The 9,259-nt window shown below is 71.1% G+C and overlaps 2 protein-coding genes across 2 annotated transcripts; one reads left to right on the forward strand and one right to left on the reverse strand.

The window, feature by feature from the left end:
- Positions 1–968: 968 nt before the first annotated feature.
- On the forward strand, positions 969–5,970 carry LOC118701142 (basic proline-rich protein-like; the record flags this gene model as incomplete). The annotated part of the gene is made up of 11 exons (XM_054518308.1): positions 969–1,194; positions 1,696–1,809; positions 1,944–2,031; positions 2,407–2,600; positions 3,300–3,480; positions 3,599–3,815; positions 4,081–4,276; positions 4,354–4,433; positions 4,945–5,123; positions 5,195–5,257; positions 5,457–5,970. Coding segments are annotated over 11 exons (1,918 nt in total), but the record flags the coding sequence as incomplete, so codon positions are not given.
- On the reverse strand, positions 5,883–9,242 carry BAG6 (BAG cochaperone 6). The gene is given in 10 exon segments (XM_036405771.1): positions 5,883–6,067; positions 6,070–6,124; positions 6,447–6,587; positions 6,656–6,763; positions 7,133–7,231; positions 7,384–7,443; positions 7,922–8,086; positions 8,249–8,373; positions 8,658–8,760; positions 9,191–9,242. Coding segments are annotated over 10 exon segments (996 nt in total). The 5' UTR covers positions 9,224–9,242; the 3' UTR covers positions 5,883–5,960.
- Between the last annotated feature and the right edge of the window lie 17 nt (positions 9,243–9,259).

Here is a 9,259-nt window from a genome sequence, read left to right on the forward strand (position 1 = left end):
GGGGCGGGGGGAGGGGCGGGCTCGGAGCGCCCCCCCGGCGGCGGCGGCACGGGCGGGGGGGGCAGCACCAGGACAAACCCCCCCGGTTCCGCCGCCTGCACCGCCAGGAGCCCGGCCCCGCCCCCGGGCCCGCCCCCGCCCCGCCCCCGGCCCGCCCCCGCCCTCCCGGCGCGGCCCCCCCCGCTCCCCCGAGCACAACTCGGACCAATGGGAAACGGCCTCGGAGAGCTCCGACCTGGAGGGGCGCAGGGGGGGCCCCCCGGCCCCGAGCGCGACCCCCCCGCCCCCGGCGGCCCCCCCGCAGGGACCGCCCCCTCCCCCTCCCGCCCCCTCCCTCGGGAGCGCCCCCTCCCCCAAACGCCCCGCCCAGCCCCCGCCTGGCCAAGCGCAGCTTCTCCAGCCAGCGCCGCTCCGGGGGGGGCGGGGCTCCCGCGGGGGGGCCGCCCCCGGCCCGCCCCAAAACTCGCCCCCCCCCAGCAGCAGCAGCGCAGCAGCACGGGGGGGGCGGCGGCCGCAGCGGGGGGGGCCGGAGCGGCGGCGGCAGAGGGGGGGACGGCAAGAGGGGGTGGCCCTCGCCCCGAACCGGGGGTGAGGAACTGGGGAGGGCTCTGGGATGGGGGGGGGGGAGCGATTTGGGGGCGCTCGAGTCACCTCAGAATGAATTTGGGGGGTGCTGGGGGTCTGGGGCGGGGTCTTTGAGGGGGGGGGGGATCTGGGCATAGTTAGGGGGGGGTTTGGGGGTCTTGAGTGGCTCTAGAATGTGGTGGGGGGGGGATTCGGGGGTCTGGGGGAATTGGGGAGGGGTTGGGGGTGGAATTGGGGGTCTTGAGTCACTTTAGAGTGAATTGGGGGGGGGTTTGGGGGTCCGGGGGGGCTCTTGGAGGGCTTAGAAGGGGCTGAGAATTGTTGGGGTTTTTATTTTTTGGGGGGGGTCTCTCACCCTCCCCCTCCCCCTCCCCCTTTGGCAGCCGTTCCGAGGAGCCCCCGGCCCTCCCCCCGCCCCCCCCGGCTCGGGCGGGGCCCCCCGGGGCTGGCGCTGCCCCGCCCCCCCCCTCGGCCGTGTTCCGCCTGGACCGGGTGGTCCCGAGCGACCCCGGGGCATCCGCAGGGCCCTGGCACAGCTGCGACCCCCCCCCCCACAAAGGGGGCACGGCTGGGACCCCCCCTCGGCACCGGGGCTGCCCCCGACGGCAGGTATGGACCCCAAAAAACACCCAAAACCGCCCCAAAAACTGCCCCAAAACCACCCAAAAACTGCCCAAAAACACCCAGCCCCCTCGGCACCGGGGCTGCCCCCGACGGCAGGTATGGACCCCAAAAACACCCAAAACCACCCAAAAACTGCCCCAAAACCACCCAAAAACTGCCCCAAAAACACCAGCCCCCCCTCGGCACCGGGCTGCCCCCGACGGCAGGTATGGACCCAAAAAACACCAAAAACCGCCCCAAAAACACCCAAAAACTGCCCCAAAAACACCCAACCCCCTCTCGGCAGCGGGGCTGCCCCGACGGCAGGTATGGAACCCCAAAAAAAAACCCAAAAACACCCAAATCACCCCAAAAACACCCAAAAAACCCCAAGTAAGCCCCGCCCCGTTTTCCCCCATAACCCCTCCCCCATTGACCCCTCCCCCATTAACCCCTCCCCCATTGGCCCCTCCCCCATTGACCCCTCCCCCCGTTTTCTCCCCGCAGCCCCCCCGGAGCCCCCCTGGGCCCCCCCCTGGGCCCCCCCGGCGCCCCCGGCCCGGCCCCACCCCCACCCTCGGGGCTTCTTGGCCCAAACGGCGCCAGAGAGGCCAGAGCCAGGTATGGGGGAGGGGCACGGGGGGAGGGGCAAGAAATGAGGGGGGAGGGGCAGAAAAGGAGGGGGGGAGGGGTGCATGGGGGGTCCGGGGGGGGTCTCCCCTCCCCACTGACCCCCCCCTCCCCTGCCCCCCCAGGACCCTCTGGGGTTTGGGGACCCCCAGCAGGAGGGGGGGGGGAGACCCAGGGGGGCTGAGCCCCCCCCTCTGGAGCCACCTGCCACCAGTAAGGGACTGGGACAGACTGGGATAAACTGGGATAAACTGGGAGGGGATTGGGGGGCACTGGGAGGGACTGGGACAAACTGGGATAAACTGGAGGGGATTGGGGGGCACTGGGATAAACTGGGAGGGGATTGGGGGACACTGGGACAGATGGGATAAACTGGGAGGGGATTGGGGGGCACTGGGACAGACTGGGATAAACTGGGAGGGGATTGGGGGGGACTGGGACAGACTGGGAGGGGATTGGGGGGGACTGGGATAAACTGGGACACACTGGGACAAACTGGGAGGGGATTGGGGGGGACTGGGACAAACTGGGAGGGGATTGGGGGGGGACTGGCGGGGAAGCTGGAGGGGCACTGGGATGGACTGGGAGGGGAATCGGGGGTCACTGGGAGTTATTGGGGGTCACTGGTCCTTACTGGGGGGGTCACTGGTCCTTACTGGTCCTTACTGGTCCTTACTGGTCATTCCCCCCCCCTCCCCCCAGGTGCCCCCCCCAAGCCGCTCCCCCCGGGGCAGCCCTGGCTGGAGCCCCTCCCCCCCTTCGAGGAGAGCGCCAGCCCCGAGGTGAGGGGGGGGGGGGAGGGGGGGGGCCGGGGGGGTCCCTGTGTGTCCCTGACCCCCCCTTTGCCCCCCCAGGACAGTGGCGTGGAGCTCAGCGGTGACTCTGGGGGTCCCTGGGTGACTCTGGGGGTGTCCCTGGGGGTCCCTGGGTGACTCTGGGGGTGTCCCTGGGGGTCCCCGTGTGTCCCTGACCCCCCATTATTCCTCCCCCAGGACAGTGGCGTGGAGCTCAGCGGTGACTCTGGGGGTGTCCCTGGGTGACTCTGGGGGTGTCCATGGGGGTCCCTGGGTGTCCCTGACCCCCCCATTTCCCATATTTCCCATTATTCCCCCAGGACAGTGGCATGGAGCTCAGCGGTGACTCTGGGGTTCCCTGGGTGACTCTGGGGGTGACTCTGGGGGTGTCCCTGGGGGTCCCGTGTGTCCCTGACCCCCCCATTTCCCATTATTCCCCCCCCAGGACAGTGGCATGGAGCTCAGCGGTGACTCTGGGGGTCCCTGGGTGACTCTGGGGGTGTCCCTGGGGGTCCCCGTGTGTCCCTGACCCCCCCATTATTCCCCCCCCAGGACAGTGGCGTGGAGCTCAGTGGTGACTCTGGGGGTCCCTGGGTGACTCTGGGGGTGTCCATGGGTGACTCTGGGGGTCCCTGGGGGTGTCCCTGGGGGTCCCCGTGTGTCCCTGACCCCCCATTATTCCCCCAGGACAGTGGCGTGGAGCTCAGCGGTGACTCCGGCGCCTGCAGCCAGCGCAGCTCCCCCGATGGGGGCGGGGCCCAGCCCCCGGGCCCCTCCCCCTGCCCCAGGGCCCCCCCCCCCAGGGGGACCCCCCCGGGCCCCCCCGAGCCGCGGGGGCCGCCTGCCCCTCCCCCGCCAGGACGCCCAGGTACCCCCGAAACCCCCAAATTTATAGGGGAGAAGGGGGGGGAGGGGCCAGGGGTGTCCTGCCCCTCCCCCACCTCGTTTCCTGCCCCTCCCCCCTCATTTTTGCCCCTCCCCCGCAGGTGCTGGGGGCCCCCCCCGGGCCCCCCCCCGGCCCCATCGGCACCGAGCGCTCGCAGAGGGCCCGGAACGGCCCCCCTGCCCCTCCCCCACCGCCAGCGAGGGCTGGGGGGGGCGGGACCGGGACCCCCCCCGGCCGCCCCTCCCCCCACACCTGCAACGGGGGCGGGGCCAGAAGGAGGCGCTGCCCCTCCCCCACCCGGGGGGCGGGACATTGGGGTACGGGGGAGGGGGATGGGTTTGGGGTCGGGATTGGGGTTTGGGGTTTGGGGTCAGGATTTGGGGTTGGGTTTGGGGTTTGTGGGATTTTGAGTCAGGTTCGGGATTTGGGGTCAGGATTTGGGTCAGGATTTGGGTTTTTAGGCTTGGCCCAGGGGGGTCTCACTTTGTTTGGGTTTGGGGTGGGGTTTGGGGTTTTTGGGTCACAATTTGGGGTCTATTTGGGGTCAGGTTTGGGGGTCTCTGACTCCGTTCCCCCCCCCAGCTCAGCGCTGCCCCCCGGGACTGGGAGCTGCTGCCGGGGGGGGGTCCCGAGCCCCCCCCAACCCCCCCCAGGATCCCCCCAGAGCCCAAAGGGACCCCCAGGGACCCCCCCAGGGACCCCCCCGGGGCTGGGGGGGCAGCGCCAGCCCCTCCCCCCCCCCGAGGTGTGCTACGGGGGGGGCGGGGCCACCGGGCAGGTACGGGGGGGGGGGAGGGGCTCTGGGGGGGGGGTCCTGGGGGTCTCCGTGGGTCTGACCCAACCCCCCCCTCCCAGGTGCCCCCCCCGGCCGTGGAGCCCCCCCCGGGCAGCAGCGGCAGCTTCAGGCCAGGGACCCCCACGGTGACCCCGTACAGGTACCGGGGGGGCGGGGACACCTGGGGGGGACACCTGGAATGGGGACACCTGGGAATGGGGGACACCTGGGAATGGGGGGGGACACCTGGAAATGGAGGGGGGACACCTGGGAATGGGGGGGGGTCAAGGGGGGCACACCTGGGATTTGGGGGGGCACACCTGGAGGAGGGGGGGACACAGCTGAGAGAGATTCACACCTGGGGGGGGGGGGCACACCTGTGGTCATGGGGGGTGGGGGGGGGGTCACACCTGGGGTCAGGGGGGGTCACACCTGGGGTCAGGGGGGGTCACAGCTGTGGGGGTCACACCTGGGGTCAGGGGGGGTCACACCTGGGGTCAGGGGGGGTCACAGCTGTGGGGGGTCACACCTGGGGTCGGGGGGGGTCACACCTGGGGTCAGGGGGGGTCACAGCTGTGGGGGTCACACCTGGGGTCAGGGGGGGTCACACCTGGGGTCAGGGGGGGTCACAGCTGTGGCTCAGCCCCTCCCCCCCCGTTTTCCCCCCCCAGGCCGGTGCTGGTGGCGGGGGCGGGGCTGCCCCCTCCCCCCCCTCAAGGGCCCCTTCGTGGATTTCCTGGGGGGGGGGCCCCGAGCTGGCCAAGCTGGGGGGGGCGGGGGGGGGTCCTGTACCCGCCCCCCCCCCTTCCTGTACGGCCCCTTCTGCCCCGACCCCCCCCCCGTGCTGCAGGTGAGTGACGGGCAAAGGGGCGGGGGCCGGAGCGCGAAATGGGCGGGGCTAACGCGGCCACGCCCCCGCAGGTGCGGCAGGAGCTGACCCCGCCCTCGGAGTTCTACGGGCAGGGCCAGAGCAGCTTCCAGCAGGTGAGGGGCGGGGCTAAAACACCTGGGCGGGGCTAAAACATCTGGGCGGGGCTAAAACACCTGGGCGGGGCTCACACTGACGTGGGCAGGGCTTGGCCTCACCTGGGCTGGCCCCGCCCTCACCCGAGGCCAAGCCCCGCCCCAGCTGTCGGTGGCCCCGCCCCTGACCCCGTTTTCTCTCTCTCCCCTCCCCCCCCAGATGCTGCTGCCGTTGGTGGAGCCCCCCCCCGGTTCCGGCCCCTCCCCCTCCCCCCGTCGTCAACTTCGGGGCCCCCCCGGCGCCGCCCCTCCCCCTCCTGCCGCTGGGCCGCCTCCTGGCCCCGCCCACCCGGGCCTTCGCCCCGCCCCCTCCGCGCGGGCCCCGCCCTCCTGAGCCTCCCCCTCCCCCCCGGGGCCCCACCCCCACCCTCCTCATCCTCATCCTCCTCTGCCCCTCCCCCCCCTCCCCCGCCGCCCCCCCCGGCGCTTGGGGCCCCCCCAGGACCCCCCCCCAGTGACCCCTCCCCCACCCCCCCCCCGGTATTTATGCGGGTGGGGGAGGGGCCGCCGTTATCACCCCTCCCCCCCACCCTGGGTTAAAAAAACCAACTCGGAATTGACAAAAAACACACGAAATGAGCCCAAAAAAGGGAAATAAAGGCGGAGCAGCAGCAGCAGCGGCGGCGGCAGCCCGTGGTGGGCGTGGCCGGGGGCGGGGCCTGGTTTATTGATGATCATTGATTGACGGCTCGGTTATTGGGGTGGGGGAGGGGAGGGGGTCGCGGGGAGGGTGGGGGAGGGGCTCCCCGAAGGCCCGGTGGGCGTTGGGAAGCGGCCGGGGCTGAAATCGGGGTCGGCGAGGAGGCGGCGCTGGAGATCGGCCTGGAGCTGGGGGAGGGGAGAAATGGGAGGGGTTCAGTGGGGGAGGGGCTGGGACACGCCCAAAGCCCCGCCCCCACACCGCAGGGACCCCTCCCCCACAGCAGCTTCTATGGGGGGCAGAGACCCCTCCCCAGGGCTCTATCAGACCCTCAGACCCTCCTGCAGCCCCCAGCCCCATTTCCCCCATTTCCCATCTCCCCAGCCCCATTTGAAGCCCCCAGCCCCATTTCCCCCTCATCTGCTGCCTGTAGCCCTCCTGCAGCCCCCAGCCCCATTTCCCATCTCCCCCAGCCCCATTTCTGAAGCCCCAGCCCCATTTCCCCCTCACCTGCTGCCTGTAGCCCTCCTGCAGCTCGCTCAGGTCCCTCCCGAGGCTCTCGGGGCTCCCCAGCGCCCGGGCCCCGGCGGCGCGAGCGGCTCTGCCCACGGCCTCGGCCAGCGACAGCGGGGGCGGCTCCGCCTGCATGGTCTGGGGGCACGCCGGGGTCACTCGGGGGTCACTCGGGGGTCACTGAGGGGTCACTCAGGGTCACTGACCTTGCGCCGTTTGGCCGGCATCCCGCTCAGGTAGGCGTCGCTCAGGGGCGGCTGCGGCTTCGCCTTCCGCTGGCGCTGGGCGTCCTCACGGATGATGGGAACCCATTCCTGAGGGGTCACGGAGGGGTCACGGGGTCACACAGGGTCATCCTGCCCCTCCCCCACTCACCAAGGACACAGTGGGGTCACACGGGGGGGAGTGGGGGGGTCACACACAGAGGTCACAGTCCAGGGTGACGCAGGGGTCACACAGGGGTCAGACAGGTCAGGGGTCACAGCCCAGGGTCACGCAGGGTCAGGGGTCACACAGGGGTCACAGCCCAGGGTCACACAGGGGTCACACAGAGGTGACAGCCCAGGGTCACACAGGGGTCACACATAGGTCACAGCCCGGGGTCACACAGGGGTCAGACAGGTCAGGGGTCACACAGAGGTCACAGCCCGGGGTCACGCAGGGGTCACCCCGCCCCCACTCACCGGGGGCACGGCGGCCGCCCAGGCCTCGCTGTCGCTCTCGGGGGGGGGCAGGGCCTCCTCGGCCGTGGTGGCGGGGGGGGGAGACCCCGCCCCCTCCCTCTGAAACGAGGAGGGGCAATGAGGGGGCGTGGCCTGACCAGGAGACCCCGCCCCCTCTAAAGGTGGGGGAGGAACCACTTCATTTCCAGAGGAGGCCACGCCTCAGTACAGTGGTGACCACGCCCCCTCTTCAAGGCCCCGCCCCTTTGTACCTGGGCGTCGTCTGGCGGTGGCTCCGCCTCCTGAACCTCCATTGGCTCCTCAGGCTGTGCCTGTGGGCGGGGCCAGAGGGGCGGGGCTTAGCAAAGGGGCGTGGTTTATATGGAAGGAGGTGTGGCTTCAGGGATGGGTGGAGCCTGCTCAGAGGGGTGTGGTTTGTAACTGGGTGGAGCTAAAGAGTGGGTGGAGCTTCTATGGGACAGGGCGGGGCCAGGCAGGGCCGGGAAGGGGGCGGGGCTTTGGACTGGGGGCGGGGCTGTGCTCACCTGATGGGCGGGGCTGTGGATTTGTGGGCGGGGCTGTGGCTCTGTGGGCGTTCCCACTCACCTGGCGGGTTTGGGGTATTTTGGGGAGGGGTCCTCACTCACCTGGCGGGTTTGGGGTATTTTGGGGAGGGGTCCTCACTCACCTGGCGGGTTTGGGGTATTTTGGGGAGGGGTCCTCACTCACCTGGCGGGTTTGGGGTATTTTGGGGAGGGGTCTCGCTCACCTGGCGGGTTTGGGGTATTTTGGGGGAGGGGTCTCGCTCACCTGGCGGGGCGGGGCCGGCTCCGGGGGCTCCCCCAGGTGCCTCACGTAGGGCAGCACCTGCTCGGGGGTCACGGGCATCTGCTCCAGCACGGCCTGGAGCCGCAGCCCCACCACGGCCGTGAGCCACCCCACCAGCGAGGGGGGGACATCGGCCGAGAGACGGCGCTGGGGGCAAAGAGGGGTCAGGGGGCACCAGAACAGCCCCAGATACCCCCAGTGGGTCTGGGGGACCCCCAGATACCCCAGTGTGGGTCTGGGGGCACAGGGATCCCCCAGCCCCCTCTGGGTGTAGCAATGGCTCCGATTTGGGTCTGGGGTCTCACTCACGATGCGGTCGCTGATCAGCGCCCCCAGCGCCCCCCGCTCCCCCCGCAGGCAGTGCAGGTTCAGGGCCAGGCACTCGAAGAGGCCGCGGTTGCAGAGCTCCAGGAGCCGCGGCCCAAAGGAACCATCTGGGACCCCCAGAGACCCCGGGGACGTCAGAGACCCCCGGGAACCATCTGGGACCCCCAGAGACCCCCGGGGACGTCAGAGACCCCCGGGAACCCCCAGGAACCCCCCCAGACCCCCGGGAACCATCTGGGATCCCCCCAGAGACCCCCGGGAACCACAGGGACCCCTCCAGAAACCCCCCAGCCCCTACAAAGCCCCCCCAGGACCCCCCAACCCCCCCCAGGCCCCTCAGGACCCCCCCAGAAGCCCCCCGGCCCCCCCGCGCCCCCTCCCGCGTGCTCACCCTGGCAGCGCAGCACGTGCAGCGCGATGCGGTTGAACTGCTCGCGCAGGAACTCCACGTTGGTGCGGGTGATGTCCACGCCCTCAGCCACCCTCACCCCGGCCTGGGGGGCCAGGAAATGGGGAGGGGTCACTGAGACCCCCCCCCGAACCCCCCCTGAACCGCCCGGACCCCTCAGGGCCTTCAGAGAGACCCCAGACCCTCAAAAACCCCCCCCAGACCCCAATGTTGGTGCAGGCAGTGCTGACCCCGGCCTGGGGGGGGCAGAAAATGGGGAGGGGTCCCTGAGACCCCCCCAGGACCCTCAGAGCCCCACCCAGACACCCCCAGACCCCTCAGAGCCCCCCAGGACCCCACAAGTTTCCCCCAAAAGACCCCCAAGGACCCTCAAAGCCCCCCCCAGACCCCCAAGGACCCTCAGAGCCCCCCAGGACCCCTAAGCTCCCCCAGGCCCCCCAGAGCCCCCCAAGGACCCTCCAGGACCCCCCCAGAGCCCCCCAGGACCCCCCCCAGGACCCCAGCGCCCCACTCACGAAGCTCTCGCGGATGAACCCCTCCAGCCCCATGATCAGGTTGTGCGTGGCCGCCTGGGGAGGGGGCCA

Source organism: Molothrus ater, unplaced genomic scaffold (genome assembly GCF_012460135.2).
Source record: "Molothrus ater isolate BHLD 08-10-18 breed brown headed cowbird unplaced genomic scaffold, BPBGC_Mater_1.1 matUn_MA736, whole genome shotgun sequence".
Taxonomy (NCBI): Eukaryota; Metazoa; Chordata; class Aves; order Passeriformes; family Icteridae; genus Molothrus; species Molothrus ater.